Source organism: Cavia porcellus, unplaced genomic scaffold (genome assembly GCF_034190915.1).
Source record: "Cavia porcellus strain 051 isolate PalLab524CR breed Dunkin Hartley unplaced genomic scaffold, mCavPor4.1 scaffold_15, whole genome shotgun sequence".
Lineage (NCBI taxonomy): Eukaryota > Metazoa > Chordata > Mammalia > Rodentia > Caviidae > Cavia > Cavia porcellus.
In genome coordinates this window covers 5,358,871-5,382,156 of record NW_026947498.1, presented here as the reverse complement: position 1 = coordinate 5,382,156, position 23,286 = coordinate 5,358,871, and the positions used below count along the sequence as shown (strand labels likewise).

General features: G+C 43.3%; 1 protein-coding gene across 6 annotated transcripts in view; it reads right to left on the bottom strand.

Annotated features, from left to right (window-relative positions):
- Ttc3 (tetratricopeptide repeat domain 3) overlaps positions 1-23,286 on the bottom strand; it is a 130,455-nt gene that overhangs the window by 15,016 nt on the left and 92,153 nt on the right. For 4 of the 6 annotated variants that reach the window (XM_063224500.1, XM_063224496.1, XM_063224498.1 and 1 more), the window contains 9 exons: positions 22,114-22,365; positions 21,145-21,188; positions 20,181-20,237; positions 19,138-19,211; positions 16,404-16,505; positions 12,952-13,918; positions 12,074-12,139; positions 6,494-6,643; positions 2,017-2,156 (listed from right to left, as the gene is read on the bottom strand). In XM_063224500.1, the coding sequence (XP_063080570.1) occupies positions 2,017-2,156; positions 6,494-6,643; positions 12,074-12,139; positions 12,952-13,918; positions 16,404-16,505; positions 19,138-19,211; positions 20,181-20,237; positions 21,145-21,188; positions 22,114-22,365 (1,852 nt within the window). The remainder of the gene's footprint in view (positions 1-2,016; positions 2,157-6,493; positions 6,644-12,073; positions 12,140-12,951; positions 13,919-16,403; positions 16,506-19,137; positions 19,212-20,180; positions 20,238-21,144; positions 21,189-22,113; positions 22,366-23,286) is intronic. The other 2 variants (XM_063224497.1, XM_063224499.1) reach the window with 1 other exon arrangement.

Genomic DNA, 23,286 nt, shown 5'->3' with positions numbered 1-23,286 from the left:
GTCCACAGTTCTGCCACAGTGGACCACATCTCTGACGCCTCACCCACATCTGCCCACCCAACAGCCCCAGGACACAGGGCGCGGCTGTAAGCACGGTGGTACTGGGCAGCATCGGCCACCCTCATACACTGTGCAGTCACCGCTGCTTACTGACCCAGACGCAGGCCAGCTGGACGACCGCTCTGCCTCCTCGGGACCATGCTCTCTCCTTCCCCAAGTCCTCCATGCCACCTCTCAGGGCCACCTCTGGACAAAGCCATGACCCCACACGTGAGTTAGACTTTGAGTCTGAGCCTTTTCTTAACAGATAAGTGAGATACCAATGAAATCATTCCTCACAGCCTTTGTGTTTCTCTAAGAACAGGATCTCTTCAAAAAGATCTTGAGATTTTACTCTAATTTAGTCTAGTTAAGACAGTATGTCTCAAGTGAACACATAAAAACATACATACAAATGTTTCTACTCTTTTTTCAAGGTGGGAGGGACTGAGCTCATGAGATTGCACTATATCCTCTTTTTTTGGGGGGGGGGTAACTGGGGATCAAACTCATGACCACATGTTTACCGGTAGGCGCTTATGCCACTGAGCTAAATCCCTGGCCCAATATATCCTCAAGCCTTTCTGTAGTTTTCATTTTGAAACAGGGTGTCAGAAAATTGCTTAATCTTCCAGGGTGGGCTCAAATCTGGGATCCTCCTATCTCAGTCTCTCCAAATGTTGGGATTACAGGTGTGTGTCACCACACCCAGATCCATTCCCACACTTTTAGAAACATCATTAAGACAGGACGTCTACAGATACTCAGAGCTTTACAGACATTACTGCTTTCGTAAATATGTTCTACTAATAAAACTACCTTGTCCACAATCAAAATGACATGACAACCTGGGTGTGGTGGCACAGTCCTATTCCTCCAGCTACGTGGGAGGCTGAGGCAGACGGATCTCAAGTTCTAGTTTCCTGAGTACTGGGGTTACAGTCCACATCTGACCACCTTCCCCTTCTTTTTTTTTTTTTTTTTTTTTTTGTCTTTTTCCTTTTTATCAGTACCGGGGATCGAACTCACGACTGCCTGCTTGCAAGGCAGGCGCTTATGCCGCTGAGCTAAACCCCCAGCCCCATAAGGGTTTCACTGGTTTTTTTTTTTTTTTTTGTCTTTTCACCTTCCCCTTCTTATGCTGCTGCATCCGTATGTGGCCTGAGATGTGTGCTGGCAGGGGAACACAGCAGGAGAGATGCCAGGGCAGTTCTGAGCCTGAGCCTTCACCAGGGCTGCACCTTCGGGAGCCCTCAGCCATCACGAAGCCAAGCTCAACAACACAAGAAGTCACACATAGCTGGAAGATGGAGAGAGATGCTGGAGCTAACCGAGAGGATGAGGGGACTGCATGGAGGGCACCCCTGCCCAGGACAGCTGCTGAACTCGATCCAGGGGCCTCACTTCAGCTACTGTGTGTGGATGCTGACACCCAGAGGAAGATGAGGGTCCGGCTGGGGGCACAAGGTGTAACACTGCGTGGAGCCGGAGGGGGTCAGGCACCATCCCTGAGGACCTTCTGAGACACCTGGCCCATCTGTCAGGTATGCCAGGTCTGCCGGTGTCGGCCACCTCTCCACTTCGTAAGGTCCAGTTTTAATTATTTAAAGACTCAGAATAAATACTTTATTCAGCATGAATAAAGTATCTGCGATCTACTCTCAACCCCCTTATTTTACCAATAAGGAAATGAAGGTACAAGGTCAATTTGCAGTCAGATTAGGAAGAAACCGGCCCAGTATAGCTGCCACACCCAGGCCTCTCCACTGTAATGTGATTTATTGAACACACAACTAGGCTCAGAAAGTTTCAGGTGAGACGGTCCATACATGCTTTTAAAAATGAGATAAAAACAATGTAAGAGCTTTACCTATCAATTTTTACTTGATACAGTTTGAAATTAACTGGAAGAAATATGAAAACATCCACAAAACCTCAGAATGTTAAAAAAATTATTGCCTGTGAATTGTCACTTACGTTTCACTGGCATTCAAAACCTTTTTAACTTTCTTCTTCATTGTTTTTAGTCTGTCTTGGATTTCCTTTTTCTCTTGTTCCCATTTTTTAATTTCTCTTTCCAAGTCTTGGATGAACCAATCTAATTCTGTTTCTGAGATCTAAAAAAAAAAAAATGGACTTTTAGAAAGTACTTAAACAGACAACAAGATTTACTTAGAAAGAAAAAATCTTCGAGACTGGAGTGGTGAGTGTGCTGGCTTTCACGGTGACTCAAGTTTAGGGAGTAGACGCCCTCGAGCCAGTGCCCTGTGGCCAGCCAGCCCTGGCACCCACACCACACGGCTGTGTCCTGCGCACCAAGTATGCTGGCTCCAGGAAAAGCCACCCTGGTGTGCCCTGGGCATCCAATTCCACAGCCTCCTGGTGCAGTGCAGGGGAGTTGGCATAGGTTCCACATGGCACAGCCTGTAGCTTCTGCCTGCCTTTAAAAATACAAATGGGGCTCCTCCAGGGGCCTCATTAAGCACATCTGGGCTGAATGCTAGCCAGGGCTGCAGGCAGTGTGACACAGAAGCTGCCTTGCCCGGGAGAGTGGGGCTCAATACCGCTGATACCCTGTCTCCTTAGGCAGCAGCTACTTACACATACTCTATGAGGTTTAGGTCCTTTCTGAACCTTCCAGTCAGTGGTAGCCAAGGGTCTGGACAGGCCACATGCTTGGTGTAAATACCAGCAGTCACAGAAGCAAAATGCTCTCATCTATTGGTACTTCTAATGATTAATTTAAATGTGAGCCAGTTCATCAGCACACTGTTTATAACAAACAACTAATAGCAACACGTAAAGCAGTGTTCAGTCTGAGGTCCCAGGCGCATTGATGGCTCCTGAGGAACCCTCACTCCTGTCTGCTCCGGGCCATTCACAACTAACCCTCTGGCTTGCCCGGGCTGCACTGAGCAAAGAGGAACTGTTTTGGGCTGCATATAAAATATAGTAAGTATCAGTAATGAAAGTTCCATTTTTATAGTTTAAATTAATTATTTTATCAAGTTTAATACCTCAGTAAGAAACGTAAATAGAGTAATAAACACTCATCCGCACAGGCATGGGGTCATGCGGGCTGAATCACCAGGCATGTGACGCAGGTAGCTCTGGCTGACTCTGCAGGGGATGCAGGAGGAGGAGGCAGTGATACACCTTGCCCTTCCTACATGGTGTTCCTGTCACCAGCAGGGCCTGATTTCAAGCACTGCATGATCAAGTCATGAAAAAACCCCACCAGAAATCAGTAATAATATTAAACATCTATGATCCCATGGGACCACACGCCTGGCTGTCCAGGGCCATGTGTGGCTGCGGCTGGACACACCTGTTGTAGGGAAAGCTGCACCTTCTCCCTTCCCATCAGGTTTCCTGCAGCTTTCATTCCTGCTTAGGTTCAGATACGCCTAGGTGCCTGAGGACAAGTCTCAGCTACAGAAACACAGGGCCTCACCCTGATAGAGGAAAGTGTACCACAAACCCAACCTACTGGGACTCCTGACTTCAGGGGTGCAAAAGGCTGGGGCCTCCAGTCCCCATGGCAGAGGCTCAATGCCAGTTCAGTGACACTCTCAGCCTGTCCACATTTCCCTGTGTGAAACCCTGCTAGTCCGGATGTGTCAAGTCATCACCGTGACCTGAGTGACTCCCGTCCTACTCTTGTTTACAACTTGGGTATTGCACCTGGTTCTTTTTTTTTTTTTTTCGTAGACCTTGCGTAAGTTGCAGCACCTGGTTCAGTTCTATGACCAGGACCAATGTCAGCTGCTGGTCTTGCTCCCGGGGGCCGGGCCGACCGACCGCACTCGCCTGTCTTGTTTCCACTCGGAGCCCAAGATCTCACTGGGCCCTAGCCCTCGGCTGTGAGAACCTATTTGGCAAGGAGCTCCTCAGGGAGGTCAGGTTACAAAAGGCATGAAATGTTACAGACCCGTGAGTGTGCAGACAGCTCAGGCAGTGAAAGCACGACATGAGCTCGCCTGCTGTTTATACCAAACGCCCTTTAATCACGCGGCTCACATGAGTAACACAGTGACCGCAGCTGAGCCCTATCTGCTTCTGTGTGGACAGAAACCAAGGGATTCGGATGGTCAGTTTATCTTGACAGGAAACATTTCACTAGGGAAGACTTCACATGCCTCAAGCCTGCACTTTGAGAGACTAAACTGTCTCATTAAAACCTGGATTGACTATACCAGAGTACAGCCACCTGGGGTGGGATAAAAAAATCCGGTGTAACTTTAGATTTTAAAAAACTTACTACGGTAAAAAAAAGTGTTGTGTTTGTCTCCGTCACAATCCTGCCCCTAGCTTTGCACACTCTTCCCACTGTTCCTGCCACTGTTTGCAGCCACTCTGGAGTGCTTTTTTGTGAGCGTCTGAGTTGTGTGTCAGCTACCTCGATCTCCTGATTGGATTCAAACGTTAACCTGACTTTGGGTGAGAGCCGGGAGCCATATGGTGCCAGATCTGGTGACTTCGGTGGAGGAGGACATGTTATCAGTTATCATGTTTTCACGAGCCTGCCTTTCTGCCAGACAGCATTTCGCAGGAGCAGCCACTTTTTGATCACACCTTATAAACACAGCCCCCAAAGAGGAACTTAAGAACTGCTTCAGCAAGTGGTAAGAACATGAAAGAAGTGTAGTTTGAGGGGTAAATGGGAACGTGTTTTACTGCAATGTTTTTAAAATTTACACTTTAATGATATACCCACTCCACGGCCAGCAGACCAGAAGTGTACTAAGGTAAGAAGCCCCGGGCCAGAAAGCAGCAGGCGCTGCTCCTTCCTCTCAGGTTGCTTTCTGTCCCATCAACTTCCTGATCCACCCCATGAATAATAGGGCCTCGATGAACTGCAAAGATACAGATACAGTTTACAGGGCCGGAAAAGCCCCTGCCGGAAAGAAAACTTCACTCACCAACACCCCCATCAGTGCCGGGGGCCCAGCTGCCTCATCACTCACAGGCCTGGCCTGGCCACGGGCTCGGCCATCTGGATTACTGGAAGTGAACTCCTAAGGCCATCAAGCCTACACTGTGATCCGCATGGCTGCGCCTCCCTTTCTCCCTGTGGAGTGCGTGACACTGGCAAGCAGAAGTGATTTACGGAGCAACTGTGGCACACCCAAGGCACTTTTCCATGATGCCTCCTGCAGTCCTCTGCACCTGGCACACGCTCAGTGCTCAGCAAATGTTCCCTTTGGGTCAGAAGCAGGTTTTGCAGTGTGGAGCTGATGGGGAGTGAGCAGGGTCACTGTTTCCAGAGAGAAGCTGGCTGGGACCACATTTATTCACACCTGTATCCCGTGCGTTGTTCTGGACAGGTTTTCCTCTGTTTGTTTTTAGTGTATTTCTTCCCTTCTAACCAGCAGGTAACTGAGCAGAAAATTCTTTGGTTCCACGTAACTTTTCCCATTCTCTGACCTCCCTACATCTCATCCTGAGTGTGAACAAGTCCTGGGGAACAAGCATACTGACTCTCTCCTTCCAGTTTAAATTTCACATAAATGAGTTTGATTAAGGCCCCACCAAGCTCATTTTTTATTATTTGTCACTCTAGCTATTGATCCAGACTTCTGGAACAAATTCTTCCTTTTAAAAATACATTCATATAGATAGACAGATAGATAGGTAGTTGTTGCTGCTGCTACCTTTCTAAGTAGAAAACAGTTTTTAGAAAAGAAACACAGTATCATTTTCTCACATCTGTAATTCCACTGCCTCGTTAATTCAGCATGGCCCTGCCCGTATCTGGTACTACACACTGGTCAAGCTCAACTGACAAAAGTCAAGATTGCAGATTCACAGCAGACAGAGGGATGCTGGACCTAACATGCCTCTGGCTGAGGAACTGCCTTCACACTGCCTCGGGAATAAGGGAAGACACAGTAACAGCAGCAATAGTTACAAAAGTGGCAGCTGAGCCTCCTGTGCACCAGGGTCACACACAAAGGCCATCACCTTCACTCCAGCAGGCCGGGCAGGTTGCAGCACTGTGCAGGTGGGAAGCGAACCCCATGAAGTCTGAGCCACTGTCACCCATGTTTTCCAGACAAGCAACTACAGTACAGAAAAGTTAAGTAACAGGACCAGCGCTATCAGAACAGAACTCAAGAGGGTGGGGGTGTTTGAGCCTCCCGGAGTCCGGCTTCAGGACTCACAGTCAGAGCCTCTGCCGAGAGACTGTCACTCGGTCCTGACGGGGACTGAACTTGGAACTCAGTTACTCGAGAAAGAGTTTTAGTTAACCAGGCAAGCCAAGTAACAGACCAAGGGAAAGTCCGGTTTATAGTCCCTTTCTCAAAAGCAATTTGCAGAAACACTGTCGCTTGAACACATTTTAGAGATATTTGAGAAAGACTTCTGTTGAGCCAATAGTGCAATTTTAGCTAATTGGGGTTCACGAGTGATTGGATGCTTCCCCTTATGCCACATGCAATTAAAGGATCACCTTGTTTTCTTCTAGATTCCTTTTCAGCTTTTCTTCCAGCTCCCTGGCCTCTTCCAAACTGTTGAGTTTCAGGTGCACATAACTCCTACATGCTTCCTTAAATTGCTCTTGTAAGGCACTGTATTCCTTTTCGGTCTGTAAAATATCCCCCTAGAAGTAAATTTAAAACTCGTTTAAAATGCCTACTTATGAACTGCTTCTTAAATAGAAAGAATGCAAAGAAGATGAATTTTTACAATGTCACAACAGTTCAGGAATTAAAACTCCTAAACATGGTTTAGCAGACTTAGCTCTTATTTGGGGCTAGGTAGCACAGCAGCGTTAAGTGCTTGCCTGGCAAGTGCGAGGTCCCGAGTTTGGTCCCAGTATCAAAAAACAAACAAACACAATTATTTGTATCACTTAAATTCATAATGAAACTTTTCAATCTGTACATAATGAGTTCTGAATATTTAGTAGTTTTAATAGGATTCAATACTAACTAGATCAATAGTTTCATTGGAATGTCACTCTCTACAATTAACATCAGGAACTGTTAGGTTTTAAAAGTTGCATATATCATACATATTTTAGATATGAGTAGAACATTATTATCTTAGACTCTACTATAAATGTTTTACATAGATAATTGCTGGTTATTTCAAAAAGATAAAATGTCATCAATAAATTGCTTTCAGTTACTTGTGTCTTATACCAGCTTAAAAACAAAAACCCAGAAATCACATTGCAGTATAAACTGTTGGCAAACAATATACATGCCTTATGTAAGGCTTTTTAAAAGCTCTTTTAAGCAGCTTGGACCTTGGGAGCCACACTCTTGTGTCTGAAGAGGCTATGCCTCAAACTTTCCCCAGCTGCCAGCACTGCCCCCCTGTGGCAGCCAGGGTGTGGAAACCTATCCCAGTGGCATGAATCCAGGCCGTCTTCCATGTCTCCTGTATCCCCAACACCTGAGCATCCTTCCAAGGCAAGGAACTAAGTATGTAAAATTTTAAGGTTTACAAAGAACTGTGACCCTGGCCAGGGCTATCCGGCACTGGTGTGCCTTGGAGAGGCTCAGTTACGCTTGTCCAGTTGGAGAATTCAGCACTGCGAATAGAGTCCAAGTTCAAACAGTGAACTGTCAACCTTATTACGACCCATGAGCAAGACATTCTGATTTAAGATCCCACTCTTTGTTTTCATTCTCAATTTGGCAAAAGGATCACAATGACTAGCAACCTGGTATTATAAATTAAATTATATCCCCTACCCCAGATCGCCAACGAGCTAGGCAGCAACTTAAGTGCTACCTGTACATTATTACCTTTAAACTTCATCATGTTTCTGTGAGAAATGCATTAGTTTTGCCTTTAATAGGCCAGAAAAACAGGGGTGGTAACTTCTGAAAGTCCCAGAAGAAAGCGCTGGGACTCAAATGTAAGTTTCGTTGGGCAAGACGCTAGTGATCAACTAGCCTGGTGGGCAGGTCCTGAAACCAAGACTCATTTAAGAAAGCTCTGGGAACGCTCCCAACGCAGTGGAGGGAAAGAACTTGTCTTCATCCCTAGGCCATTAGTACTTCGAGGCAGGATCTTGCCAAGTTGCTAAGTTATCCAGGCTGGGCTCCGGTTCGCAGGCTCTTGCCTCAGCCTCTCAGAGGGTGCCCCTGCACACCTGGGTCTGTTGCAAATGGTTACTTGACGTGACAAACATGACTGGTTAAAGGGCGTAACTACCTTAGGTCAACATAAGAACTCAATACCAGGTGCTCTACTCAGGACACATCAACCATAGCCAAAAATGTTCACAAGCTCTGTCTGTAAGGGTGAAAAGCTGACATGATCTAAATGTTCAACAATAAGAAAACTTAGCACCCAGTGTACATTTAAAATGATGGTATCAGTCTAAGTTTGCTTAGTTGAAATTTACTAAAAATCCATCATATATCCTCAAAGACTACAAATTGCAAATACGCTTGTTTGGTAAGACCCCACCTGTTTCTGTGAGAAATGCATTAGTTTTGCCTTTAACAGGTCAGAAAACAGGGGTTAGGTGTGTGTGGTAACTTCCGAAAGTCCCGGAAGAAAGTGCTGGGATTCAAATGTAAGTGTCATTGGGCAAGAAGCTAGTGGTCAACTAGCCTGGTGGGTAGTCCCCTTAGGTTCAGTGAGACCGAAAAGACTGTACCTGTTATGTTAACACCAGTGAGATGATCATTTTCTTTTTCTTTTTTTTTTTTTAAATTTTATTTAAGGAGAAAAAGAAAAAAAAAAAAAAACAGAAAAAGGGTACAAGTTTTACAGAATTTCAGAAAGAATAAACAGTAGGAAATCACTAGTTAATAGATTACATATTGTTATCTTAGAAATAGTTGTTCAAGTTACAAAATTAAAGCATATGAAGTGGACTTTGAAACAGTGAGACTGCAAACAGTTCTGTTCAATGATCCAACAAAACTCAGTAATATGGTTATCTAAATTATACACTTAAATATATATGCAGTTATATCCTTTAGAGCACTTTCTTTTCCTCTCTTTTGTACAATGACAATTACACATTTTGGGTTTTATTACTCCCACATAGATCATTTTCCATTTCTCATAATTCTAAGTAATGCTCATTTAAAATACTTAAGTGCGCTATATTATAATTGGTTAAAACTATAACACTTTTTTTCCCCAGTAGTAGAAGGCAATGCAAAATTCTAACATTACTTCTTCCTTCTTAACTATATTTTGGGTCTAGGTAAATCATTTTATGGCAGTCACTACAGAACTGTTTCCTTGCTAAAGGATACTGCAGTATTTCCTTAAATGGACATCCCGTAATTTAGCCCATTCCTGATAGACATTTAAATTGGGTTTAATGTTTTATGAAAACTAATACAGACAAACACAAAAACAAATGTCCTCACTCAATGGTTTCTACACATATACACGAACACAAGCTCCACACTGCCTTTCCCAGAAATTTTCACTTAGTAACATACCAAGGACTGGTTTTCTTATTTAGGTAGGAATGGGTAGTTCTTTCATTCATTCAAAACCATCTATTTCTGTTTCTGTGCATCTTTTATTCCTCCCCTTCCCATTACATATGAAGGAAATTAATTCTCTGTTTTATATGCACCATGCTGCAAACAACTTTCCAGATTTGTCACGTGTGTTTTGACATCCTGTGTAAGTATGCATTTCTTACATACATGTATACTGTGTATATTACCTCATCTTGTGTGCACATGTACATAAGCAAACATTTTTCATACTGATACTGATCTTTTTATTTGGTACTGGGAATGGACCTCAGGACCTTCCACTGGCCACTGAGTGGTAGCCCTAGCTTACTGATCTTATGGGGGGACAATTCCTTTATTTTCCTGGGTACATTTATGGATCCTTTTCTCTATCTTTTAAGTCTCTGATCTGCTTAGATTTTATTTTAATGTAAGAAATCAGGTAGGAACTCAAACTGACTTTTTTTCCCCTGGATGACAGCCAATTTCTCCTACTACTACGTATCTAATAATCTACTTTTTCATTCACTTTTAATTTATCATGTTTATTATACTGTGTCTATATTCTTCTCTTCTAATGGGCTCTAATTTACGTGATTATAAGACTGATTTTGTGCTTCACTTTTTAGCTGCATAATTCTCTTAAGTTTGTTTTGCCTAGCCATTCCATTCTTATGTTATTTTTTTGAGACAGGGTCTCACTATGTAGTTCAGTTGGCCTTGAACTCACAGCAGTCCTGCCTCAGCCTCCCAAGTTCTGGGATTATAGGCATGAGCTGCCACACCTGGCCATTACATTGTAGATATTTTGTCCATGTGGAATTTTTTTTCTGTTGTGGGGATGGAAACTAGAATGTCATCTATGCTAGGAAAATGCCCCTATCTCTGAGTTACAACCTCAGCCCTTTTTATTTTGAGACAGGGTAGCTAAGTGGTCCAGGCTGGCCTCACACTTGCAATTTTCCTGCCTCAGTCTGCTGGGGAGCTGGGATTACAACCACCGTTGTGGGCTCCACATTGGAAGTTTGGAATTAATCTGTCTAGTTTCAGATAAATCATATGCATAGCTGGCCTCCAAAGTAGGCCCCAAAGCCAGCCCCTGGTCGTCACACCCTTGTATAAACCTCCCTTACTGCATGTGCATCGCTGCTGCCCTGCTCTGTGTGGTCAACAGAAAACAAAGAGCGTGATGGAGCCCGCCTTTCCCAAGGAGTCCCAGAAGCCGCAGTGCTGTGCACGGTGCGCAGTGCAGCCTCCTGCCACCTGCTAGCACCACCTGCCCAGGCACCTGAGTGAGCCACCTCGGGCGGGACCTCCAGCCCCAGATCCCTGCCGATGACCAAGCCCTGGTCAACACCTTCACGGTGACCTCGGGAGGGTCTCAAAACCACCCCAGAAAAACCGATCCTCAACTCCTGACCTGGAGGAATGTGAGACAATAAACACTGGTCATTCTTGTAGGCTGCTGGATTGCAAGGAAATTTGTTATATTAACCAACAACTTGTTCATGTGTATGCTAGGACTGTGCTAAACTTAAAAAAAGCTTTAGGAAAAACCCATCTCTTTACTACTGTAGGTCTTCCAGTCCAAGTACATGATACCTTTTCATGTACGAATTCTGTGGGTCTGTAGTGTTTTAAAGTTTTCTTTATGTAGATTTAAGTAGTTTACCATTTTGTTGCTTTTTAAAAAATGACTTTTGTCTTTTAATATTCTAACAAGTTGCTATATTATTTGGAGAGGCATTTCTTTTATATATCACCTTTCTGGATTCTTTTATTCCGGTGTAGATTTTCAGCTGATCAGTTTAGATTTTCCAGGTACACAGTTTCAACCTCTGTAAGTATCATTACCTCTTTTTTTAACTTTATTCTGTTTCACATCTAATTTCGTCAGTTAATATCCCTAGAGTAACAATGAACATTAATAGTGATGCTTCAATTTAAGCAGGATAATGGCTTTTGGCTTAAGAGCAAAGCAAAAGCCACCAATGTGCTGAGAGATAGTCATCAATTCTCATTTAATTATCAGTGTAGTCAAAAGATAGACTGGAATTTTTCCTATACCTTTGTATCAACTTCACAAACAACTTTTGTATTAACAAAGTATATTAAACAACTTTTTATTAACAAAGTACATTATATAGATTTTTTTAGGGGGTACTGAGAATTGAACTCATGACCTCACACTTGCTAGGCAGGCGCTGTGCTGCTGAGTTATATCCCCAGCACCTATCCAGATTTTCTAATTAAATCATTCATAAAGTATTAAGGGTCTTGATAATATCTTTCTGTATCATTCATGTATGTGTTGATGTGTAAGTGAAAACATGACCATTATACAAATTAAAATTAAAGCCATTACACTTTGAAATGAATATGCTAGAAAAAACTTACCTTATCCTTTGCCTTCTCTTCTCAAATTTTGACAATACAAAAACAAGTTTTTGTTAGACTCTAAAGTTTCTTCCATGACAACTTTATATGGAGCCAGCTGGCTCTAACATAGCTGTAACTCGTCATTTCTGCTTAGGTAAGCTAATGCAAGTTAAACCTTCAAACAGCTCTATACAATCGTGACTCACCTGCTGCATCTCAAAAGGCTTGAACGGCTCGGTATTGACTTCCTGGTGTTTCATGGTCGGAGCCACCTATGGGACAGAATGCTTTAATTACCTTGCTTTTCCAGTCAACTAAGTAACATTTTAAAACACATCCACAAGTTTTTCAAGGATTTTTTCAAATTAGATTATGTTCCATGCTTTCTACCAATATTTCCATCAGGAAAAGTTACCTTGTAGCACCAGTTATAACTGGAATGCCACCGGTTCGTACTCTTGCACATACATTTCAAAGCTCCTGAGGCACCAGAACTGATGAGGGAAGGTCCAATTCAACAGAGCTTCCGTGAGCTCAGCCTATAAAGGCAAGTGGAATGGCTCCACACGTTCCCAAGCTGAGCAGAAGGAACCCTCTCTGGGTGGCTCTTATCTCTTTCTCTGGCTGTCTCTCTTTAAACGCTCCCATTCCTTCTCCCATTTGGCAGAAGCTGGACGTGCCTCATTGGGACTCCTTTTCCGACTCTCTGGGGAGCCACCTGCCTGCTCCCCCTCACTGCCAGGCAGGGTGTGCCTGGTGAGGAGGGAAGGTTTCTCCATGAGCAATCAGACTTCGGATACCCTGCTCCGCACCTCTGCTCCTCCCGGGGTGACGCCCTGGCTCCACCTGCTGACCCTGGCTCTTAACTGGTGTAAGGTGTGGGCAGGGCAAAATATTATTTACTGGATCCAAACATGTGAGTGGCAAAATTACCTCTCCTACCTTCCACAAAAGGGTTCATATACTTAAAATATTTCCAGTAATCAATGTAAAACCAAATATTTTAAGAGATTTTATTAAAAACAGTGGCAATGAAAATTAAAAGGAAAACTTGGCTGCAATGCTAAGATCTTTTTAATCTCACCTGCACAGCAACCTCCTGTGCGCGTGGGCCACTTTCTGTGGTGACTTCATGACTGCTGTGAGAGCTCCCCAATGCCCCCTCGCTTCCGTGGGACTCACTCGGGTCATGCTGTGACTTTCCAGAGTCCTCAGGGATCTTTGTTTCAGAGGCAATGGGTTTACCATCAGCCTTCTCAGCATTCCAATTGGGATCCTTAAAATACAAGAGGGCATTCTGCTTCGGCACGTCATTGGCTGTAAGAGAGGGCATCAGGGGGACTGTTGCTCTCTGCTGCTGGAATTCAGAGGAGACGCCGGCCAAGGGGGGCGTGTAGATGCTGGTGTACTGGGGCATGCCCAGCAGGACACTCATGTCCGTGGTGGGGGTCTGGCTCACACCAACTCCCTGGAAAGGCTGGTAGCTACAGAATGTCGTGACTGCGTGTGACTGAGCCCAGGGAGCTGGTGTGTCAGCCTTGGGCAGGAACTTGGCAGAATCACAAGAGACTCCTTCAGGCTTCTCGACTTCAGAAACTGAGCTGGAAGAGCTCTCAGGCCCAGACCTTGGCTCCCTGTCTTCACAGACGGGACCTGGGGGGTCAGCAGGTGCCAGCATGGGCTTGGCGTCCTTCGAGGCTGGTGCTGAGGCCGTGACAGATGCCGGGTTGGACTGTCCATCTGGTTGAGTGCCGCCAGCAGCTGGGTTGGACGGCTTAGCTTGTAAATACTCTTCTATTTTTGAAACCTCGTCTGCCTTTGCTTTCATATTTCTCCTCTTTCTTCTTTTCTTGAGCCGCAATGTAACCTTTCTCAGGGCAATACAGTTGTCAATCACCACAAAACTTGGGCATCCCAGGAGAAAAGGCTTCAAGCTTCCGTTTTTTTCCAAGATCTTTCGAGTTTCTTCTGGGAAAAACTCGTATTCTTCAGTGAGTATCCTGTTTCCTATTTCCACAGGGCCAGTTTCCTCTGCATACTGAGAGAAATGACTTGGAAAAAAATTACATGTACTTGGTTACCATAAATAAATATGGTACATGTCAGATAAAAATGTTTATTTTCCCAAAGCAAAACACTATTCATTTCTTACTGCTTTTACAGCCTTCCCCACCAACAAAGATAAAAATACAATAAACAAAAAAATGTTTACTTTTGGAAAGGAATCTTTTACTTTTTTTTTTAAAAAGCAAAAGAGAATCAGAAAGTCATTTTGTAAGCCAGGCAGGTGTGATCTGTAACCCTAGCACTGCAGCAAGCTGAGGAAGGAGGACTGGGCCCAGCCTGGGCAACTTAGCAAAACCTTGCCTCAAAATCAAAGAGGCCTGGGGAGGCAGGACCTTCGTGCAGAGGTGCTAGGTTCAGTCCCCAGGACTGCTGAAAAAAAAGAGAAAAAAAGACAAGCAAGGAAATTTATTCAGGATCCCAATTCCCCAACAATGTCAATGAGAAAAATATTCAATGAGAAGAAATTAAAGTAAATTAAAGTAAAAGTAAAGTATTTCAATCTGGATACCATGACTCTATTTATTAAAATGTCACTGATAGAAAGTAATCAGAGGGACTTCAGTTCCCACAGGGAGGGAATTAAGGGGTCAAAACCCTTCAATCTGATCTAGCTCTGCACTGGGTTTGTCTATTGCATTTCTGGATGCATTTTCTTTTCCCATTCTTACACCAGGCTCAGGGAGCTGCTTCTTCAGTGAATTCTGAATCCGCTCTGTGACACCAAAAGCATAACCAGCATGCAAGCCACACTAGCCAGGAACCACGAAGACAACACTTTGAAGAACAAGTCTTCCCTGGAGCTGTTTTAGTAAGTTAATGCCACCACGGAGAGCAAATTATTTAGAAAGAAAGTTAAAAGTAATACTTTCTTGACACCAAAGAAAATTCTGTACAGTAGCCACAACAGATAAATGCATGGGACAGAAATGATCAACCTCGCATGCTTCCTTTTGGAATTCAGGACATTGTGCTTTGTTGGCGCGGTGGAGTACCCCACCTGCAGCACTCTGAGAGGCCGAGGCAGGCGGAGCACAGTTTTGAGCCCAGCAGTGAAACGCTGTCTTAGCAGTGATCCTCCTGCCTCAAAAAAAGTTCTTTTAAAACAGAGTGCAACTGTGTAGTTCAAGCTGGCCTTGGATTCACTATGGAGTCCAGGCTGGCCCTGGACACTGACAATCCTTCTGCCTGAGCCTCCTAAGTGCCGGGATGACATGTGTGTGGCACCATGCTCGGCCAGAATGTTTTAAAAAGGGCTGAAGACACAGCTCAGTGTCAGGGCCTTGCGTTTGATCTATAGCACTACCACACAGAATCAAGAATTACGTTTTGAGATACAACTTTCTCTAACTTCTTGGTTTTCCACTATTGTCAGATATACCTTCCATCTCAAAGACAGATCAGTCTTTTTTCTCATAAACTTAATTTCTTCTCACTAATAATGGCAATAAATTCTTCCAGAGAAAAGCTACTGAAACTACATACTGTAGCTTTAGTTCTGGGTATTAGGAGCAAATTCTAGCATGTTTTAAGAGGAACCAGTATAATTAAATAGCTGCTTCCACACTGTTATCTAGGAGCCCCATGGAAACAGGATTTACACAGCACTGCATTCTAAGAAAAAAAAATAAAAAGCAGGGACCTATGGCAAATAATTAGACTAAATAAAAATGATGGATTTAGAAAAATAGAAAGAATAATCTTACAATGGATGAGCGAAATGATTTTCAGAATAGTGCTTTTTGGGGAAGGAGCGTTAAACCCAGGAGTGCTCTACTGAGCCACAGCCCTCTTTGCTCTTTTTCTTTTGGGACAGGTCTCACTAACTGTAAGTGTAAGTAGGGTTTACACTTGCAATCCTCCTGCCTCAGCCTGTCAGGTACCAAAGAGATCATAAGTTACACATGACTGCATCTAGATAGGTTTTAATTTTATGGTGGAGATGACATCCCTCAATTTCCTTTTTCTTTCTTTTTCTGTCCCTTGAGAGCTGTAGATTTATCTCAGGGCCTTGTGTATGCATGAACATAAGGAAAATAAGGTCAAATAATCGTATTTTTCTTTGACAAATGAATACCCTGGAGTTCATGATAAAAAGATCATGTGTGAAAGCCCTGTTCATCAGTTCCATCAGGACATACTGCAGGAGCCTTTTCCAAGTGGAAAGAATCTGTTAGAAGCAGGAGAGTATCTTAGAAGCAGCTCAAACTGATAAACAGTGCCCAGTTAGTCTTTAAATTTAGTAGCCAAAAATCTTCACTTAACTTTGGTTAACAGAAAGAAAGGCTTTAAAGACACTTTTCTCCAGCAGTGACAGAGCAATAAACGAATTCTTTAATACATGTAAGAGACATAAACTGAAGGACAGCCTCTCCGCGTGCCCAGATGCGGGATGTCACTGGCGTGCTCCCGCGGGGCAGCGCTTTGCCTCAGGTTAACACCGCAGGCCTCTTACTGCGGACTACTACGTACCCGTTAACACGCTCCTGCTCGTAGAGGGCCTCGAACTCCTCTATTTCTTGCCGGAGGTGCTCAGGCACTGCGAATGGGCCAGTGGGGTCTCCTTTGCGTCTGCTGATTTAAGAAACAATTCTTTGAATAAACTTCTGGGCAGGCCAGAAAAATACTTAAGTGAAATAAACAAAACGATGAAAACATTATATGACTTCAAGTCTTAAAAAAGCACCACCAGAAAACTAATGCAGAGAAGTTCCCCTTCCAGTTACAGTCAGGAAAGAGTCACGTCTGACATTTGTCTTGCTACCAGCAGCCCAGTCTCATCAAACTCCTGGTTTTAATGCTCCACTAATTGTAGCTCAGTAAAGAATTAAGAGACAAAGGAAATTTTTTAAACAAAAATGCTATTAATGTCAGTGTAGGTGAGGTTAAGACAGATAAAAGGTAATTGATGAAAAGATGTTTTAAAAAACAGTAAGACGATAATACCCTAAAAAAGGTGTCGTACTAGTTTAGTTTTCCACCAACAGTGCTGTAAAGGGTTCCTTTCTCCTCACAACTACACCACCATTTGCTAGTTCTGAGCCATTGATGGCAGCAATTCTCACTAGAGTGAAATGGAAACTTGGTGTGGTTTCCATATGCTTTCCTTATCCTCTATGGAGATTCCTCAAAAACACTAAAAATAGGAATTGCATGCGACCCAGCTACACCTCTCTCCTGCATGTCTTCCCCAAAGGTTAGAGTCACCATATTACGGTGACACACACACACCCAAGTTTATTGTGGCACAATTTACAACAGCTGAATTATGCAAGCAGCCTACAGATGAAGAAAGAAAAATACATACATACATATATATATATATGATGGGAGTACTACTGAGCCATAGTGAAGAACAAATTTGAGTCATATGCAGGAAATGGATGGATTTTGACAGCGTAATGCTGAATGAAATAAACCAGACAGGAGGATAAATGTCCTATGGCTTTGCTAAATAATTTGAAGAGCAAAATAAAAGACGGTAGGAAAGAGAGGAAGCTTTTTGGAAATGGAAAGGGGATCTGAGGAAGAGAAGAGAGGGAAGGAAAGTAAAAATGATCAAGGTGAGGGCGGGGATTTGGATCAGTGGAAAAAAAAGATCAATGTGTGATAGGTATATGCAGCAATTCCTCAGACTGAAAACCATTTCTTTCTTTCTTTTTTTTTTTTTTTTTCAAAATCAGTATTTTAATTGTTACTATTTTTTTCCCCAAATCGCTTTTCTATTTCAAAGAAAAAAAATTCAAAACATGTCAATCAGGGACAACAATGGTACATACATTGTGTATTGTCACCCCCAAATCCTTCACCCAGAGCACAGGACATCTGCATTCCATTGTCCAAACAATACCAGTACCAATCTTTCTCTTCAGTGACCTCAGGGAAATCAGTAGTACAACTATCTTATTTGTTTTCCAAATCCATTTTATTTCAAGGATAAAAAGGAAAAAAAAAGAGAAGAAAAAAACCCCAAAATTTCAAAATACATCAATCAGGGTATGTTAACTACCGAATGTAATTTCTGTGTACTGCAAACATATACTAATAAAAAATAAAATTAAAAGGGTGCAGTCCTTTGAGTGAGGGTTTGGAACCAGCAGGATGGTGTAAATTCTGGCTCTCTCGCAAGCTTTTGTTCTTGAGAAGCACTTGCATGGCCTGCGCCTGTGCCCTTGTCTTTGCTGCAGGCATCACAGGACTCACTTATCTGCTGGAGCAGATGAGTTACTCAGGTGAGTGCATCCACCGTAACCGAAGTGTTGCTCTCAGTGAAGGCTGTGCTATCGTCTGTCTCGGTTCCCACAAGTTTCCTATGGTGACCCCAATCACCAAGGCAGTGCTGTCAGGAGGGGATCAGGGCAAGGGGACAGAGACCATTGGAAGGGATCGGTGGCTTGACGGAGGAGGCTGCAAAAAGCAGCCTTGTCCCTCTGCCCATGGGAGGACACAGGTGTCACCTATGGACCTGTGCGAGGCCCTCACAACACCCTGACCTGGCTTCCCTGCCTCCAGGACAAGTGTCAGTCGTTTGTAAGCCACTCAGTTTATAGTACATTGTTTTAGCAGCCCAAGTGGACTAAGATCAGCTCTTATTATTCTAACTTATTAAAACACCTCCTCCACTGAATCAATGAGAATGACTGAAAATTTTAATGTTCTTATAACTCCTTTAAGAAATATAAAAAAGAATGGGGTATTAGACTGATAAAGCAATAAAATATAAAAGTATTACTGCTCTTCCTTAGTTCTATTTGTTACATCTATTTTTTCTTTAAGTTTTAGTTTCCAGATAGGGCTGAAAATCAGTGATATAACATCACATACATCCTCCAAAATATTTTCCCTCCTATTACAGAAAAGAACGCTAGTTAATTACCAATGGTACAGTCTCTTTACCAAATACTGTAAAGATTAATTCCCAGATATTTAAATATTTTCCTACAGTACCTCTCACATAGTAAGTTCCCAGTGTACATTTACTGAATAAATATCATCAGTCTTGCAACTTGAACTCATTTTGAGTTCTTAACAATGGCAAGATATGCTATTAATTCAATCAAGATTGGTCACATAAGTTGTCATAGTGAATGCAAATCTTTAGAAAGTTAAGGAAATAAAATTTTATAATAATATATTAAATCAACATGATTTATTAAGTAAAAACTTCTGAGTTAAAAGGAAGCAAAAATTTGAAAATTATACTTACTTAGAGTCGTGACTTGAAGTGGAAGTCTCATTATTTGGTGCTAGCGAACTTGTTACAGACCCAATTACCATCAGCTGGTTTAAAAGACAGAAAAATGACATTGATTCTCTACTTTAAAATGTCATGAAAGAAAACGACTAACATTGAAACTGACAATAAGACATCATATCAACTTCCAGTATTTAAAACCTATCCAAATTTTGTTGCAAACAGGAACACAGAATAATGCAAGTTTTAACGTCCAGAAACCAACTCCAGAGAGCACTCAGGGCAGTTTGCAATGCTCCGAAACTGCAGGTCACTCAGTTTTAATCCCCATTCCAGATGGAGACACGCAGTGAGGCTGTGCGGGGCACTCACCTGCCCTGTCCCCACACTGCCCACTCTCCCAGCCCATCTCCTTGGCGGAGACAGACATGAGAGCCCAGAGATCCAACTGTGAGTTCTAAAACCATACCCTGCTTCTCTCATGGGCCTGGGTACAGTCTTCAGTGAAAAGGAGGAAAGGACCCTGTCAATCCTGAGGTTGCTATGAGGATGGGAATTCATCATTTTTGTTGTAACTATTTTAGAAGATATTCTGCTTTCTGATCTCCGCATGAAATTGAGTTTGGTCATAACAATTATTAGGCACTGACTACCTTCACTAGCTGTCAATAGTGGGTATCACTGTTACTCATGTCGTTCAGGTGGGGACCAGGGAAGTCAACTCACTCAACGCTGAGTAGATCCAAGAGATGAACCCGGCTTCTGACCCCAAAGCCTTCCTGGACACTTGTCACCCACATAAAGCCCTACAAATTATTGGCAATGCTTTCACACAAAACTATCTGGAGAATATATACAACAGTGAAAAGTTTGTTTAAAGAGTTAATTAAATGTGAAATGCACTTGAATTTCCTTGAAATGTGTGACTATTAAAATATCTTTAAAGTCTTTCTCTACTAAATGTTTCAAAATATTCCAGGAATTACTTCTCATCTACTCCCATGTATCTGATTACTTTGTAAGGGTTACATAAGAATCAATACATAATTTCATACCTTTGTATCTTTTTGCTTCTTCTTCTTGCCTTTGTTCTTGGTCTTGGTAGAAGTTATCTAAAAATTGGGGAAAAAAATCAGAATGTCCTCGACAACATTATGAAGATCATCATAAACCATACTGATTTCCATTTCCAGCTGTACGTTAAAGGTACATGAAATGTTTAACAAAAAGTAGTATTCTATAGGGTATCAGCCCAAGTGCCATGACTTACACTAAGAAAAGAGAACAAGGGTAAGGACAGTACCTAGCGCTGTTAACTGTCCCTACACACCAATCCTATTTCCAGTGTTGAACGCCCTTGTGAGGAAACCTGGTCATGTACACAGCAGTGTTTCACTGATGTTCCCGGTTCCAAGCCTCCCACATCTGGCTAGGCCACATTCTCCCCCCCTTAGGGGGCACTAAGTCTCCACACAGAGCAGGGCAACATCCGTGGGAGCAGATGAGGAGCCTCAGAACAAATGACTGATCCCCGGTGTAGTGCTGGGTGCCTCTCTCGGTGAAAACCCCATCCTGCTGCTCTCAGCATTTCACCCTGCTCCTCAGTGGAAGCATCTCTCACCTTCCAGAGAGACTAAAAGCCGGTTTTGGAACTGTTCTTGGCTGGAACTCAATATGGACCTACTTGAAAGACAGACTCTGCTTTTTTCCTAGAGCAACGCATCACACCTTTAAACACTGAAGGTGACTTACCATTCTTGTTCTAAGAAATGACTGGGAAATGCCTTGGCTCGTTCTACTGTCAACACTTATTCGCTCTGCATCTTTACAGAAACTGTCTAGTTTGTGCTCTGATTCCAACAGGAAGCCCGGCAGTGACTGTCTAATGAAACAGTGCACCATCACCTAGAGGTGCTCCCATTTGGCTCTGGGGCCACGGGTGATGCAGACAAACAGTGGCCCTGGACCTCTGGTGAATGCAAAGTAGAACACAGGGGTTTAAGCAGTCAGGTAGCTTACCGGCTCTTCATGGTCTTGTTTCCTTAGCACAGTACAGCGGCTGTCTGGAGGAAGAAAAGAGAAGGTTCTGTGAGGCAACTGAACCCTGTCCATTTCCCCACTATACCCTAAAGCCTCCAAACTACCCCGGTAACCAGGAGCACAGACTGTGTTCTATCCTTTATCTGGTGCTGCCACAAGTTTAATTTAAAAGTCAAGGGCAAAATGACTAAATGGGAAACCAACAACCCAGACATACACAGCCCAGCACTATGTGAGTGTCTCCTGGGAGCCCCCTAGGCCAGGGTGTGGGCACACAGTGACCTGCAAGACAGTCCAGAAGCCCCTGTTCTACTGGCAACAAAACAAAGAGAAAAACAACGGAAACCCAGTGTCACAGGAGCCGTAGTGAGATATGATGGCAACAAAGATGACAGGGTCGTAAAGTCTTCAGGATCAAGGCCCAAGGAAGCTCAGGAAGGGCTCTGGGGAAACTGCATGAGCAAAACAGGACGGAGCAGGACGGGGAGTGGGTCGGACGCAGGGTGTGTGCAGGCAGGGAGGCTGCTGATGAGAAGCCCAGACACATGATGCGGACGTAACCTGTCCTCGCACAGGAAGAAACACAGAATAAGTCCTTCCTTCAAAGTCCCCAGCACGTCTCCACCTCCCTAACCTAACAGTCACCACTATCAGCCATTGTTCAAATTCTTCAGATAAACTGTACTGTAATCGGTCTCTTAATTTTCTTCATTAAGCATTTAAATAAGCTAGATTTTTGTTCTGCCTTGTTTGGAAAGTCTTACTATGTATTTCAAGCTGGCCTTAAACTCACTATGTAGCCCAGCTTGGCCTAATATTCTCCTGCCTCGGCCCCCCAAGTGCTGGGGCGGGCACCACCACACCTGGTCAATAAACTAGTATTTTTAAAATGTTCAGATTTTTGCCCCTAGGATTAGATCAGCACAAGCCCAAACTTGGTCCACATACCCATTACATCAAAGAACTCATCCAGCGCGCCCTGCAGCGCGGGGAACTTTTCCCTGTGGTCCTCCAGCAGCCAGATCAAACAGCGCGCTTCCTTCAGTGACGTGGGCTCACAGAAGTACTCCAGGGACTTTCCTTCTATGGAGTCCAGTCTATTGCCGTATTTCTCATTCCAGAGGAAAGTCATGATGGTAAAGTCAAGGTCCTTCAGAAATGATGCATGTCGGGTGAAAAAAGTTCCTGTGGCATCTAAGCCTGTAATAAAAACAAAAACCAAATCACAAGAAAAAAGTTATTCACTGTACAATCACACAGGTGTTTTGCTTCTCTCTGCAAGCAACTCCATTCCATTCCTGTTTGTTTATATTGTCAGTGAAAACATATCAGAGCTCAACAACAGATTCATTCAGGCTATTATGCATTAAAAATAGCAGTTAATACTGTATAAAAGTTATAATAGTTTTTTAATTAGTGAAGTAAGGCTTCTATGCTTATAGTTATTTTCATAATACTTAAGGGATGAGAATGACATTAAATTCTTTTAAAAATATACTATCTTTTCACTAATTCATAATGACTTTAATTCCAAATTGTAATCAGCAAAGTTTTCCTATATATATTTCATGGCAACAAAACATCGGTAATATGCAAAAAACCTCTCCAAGTGCATTTAAAAGAATGGGCGCACTTTCTCCTCCACAAAGTACAGCTCCTTTCCCCCGAAACTATCATGGCTCCATATCCTCCTCCATGAAAACCAAGGTGATCACTATTCTGGGTTTTATTCCTCATCCTCTAGATCAGAAAACAGGGAGGCTGCCACCTCACACATTCCTGAAAAGATGGTGAAACCTTATTTCCTATTAGCAGAAACACAAAAACAGCATTTGGTCACTTCCCACAATGACTCTATCACAGCACGGTCACCTCCTGCCCAGGCCTGAGCTCTGTAAGTCAGCAAATTAAGCAGAAATTTTCCAGGAACCACAAACAACAAAGCAGCAAATTACAATTAAAATAGCAAAGACTCTGTAACACACTTGCACTGTGGACACCAGTGGCAATTACCACTGGAGAGCACTTTTCTGGGACTAGAAACGCACAGAGACCTAGGCTCACAAAGGAGCACCTAGCTAACTATGCCGAGTCAGCTGCCACCTTTCCTTGCCTCTACCG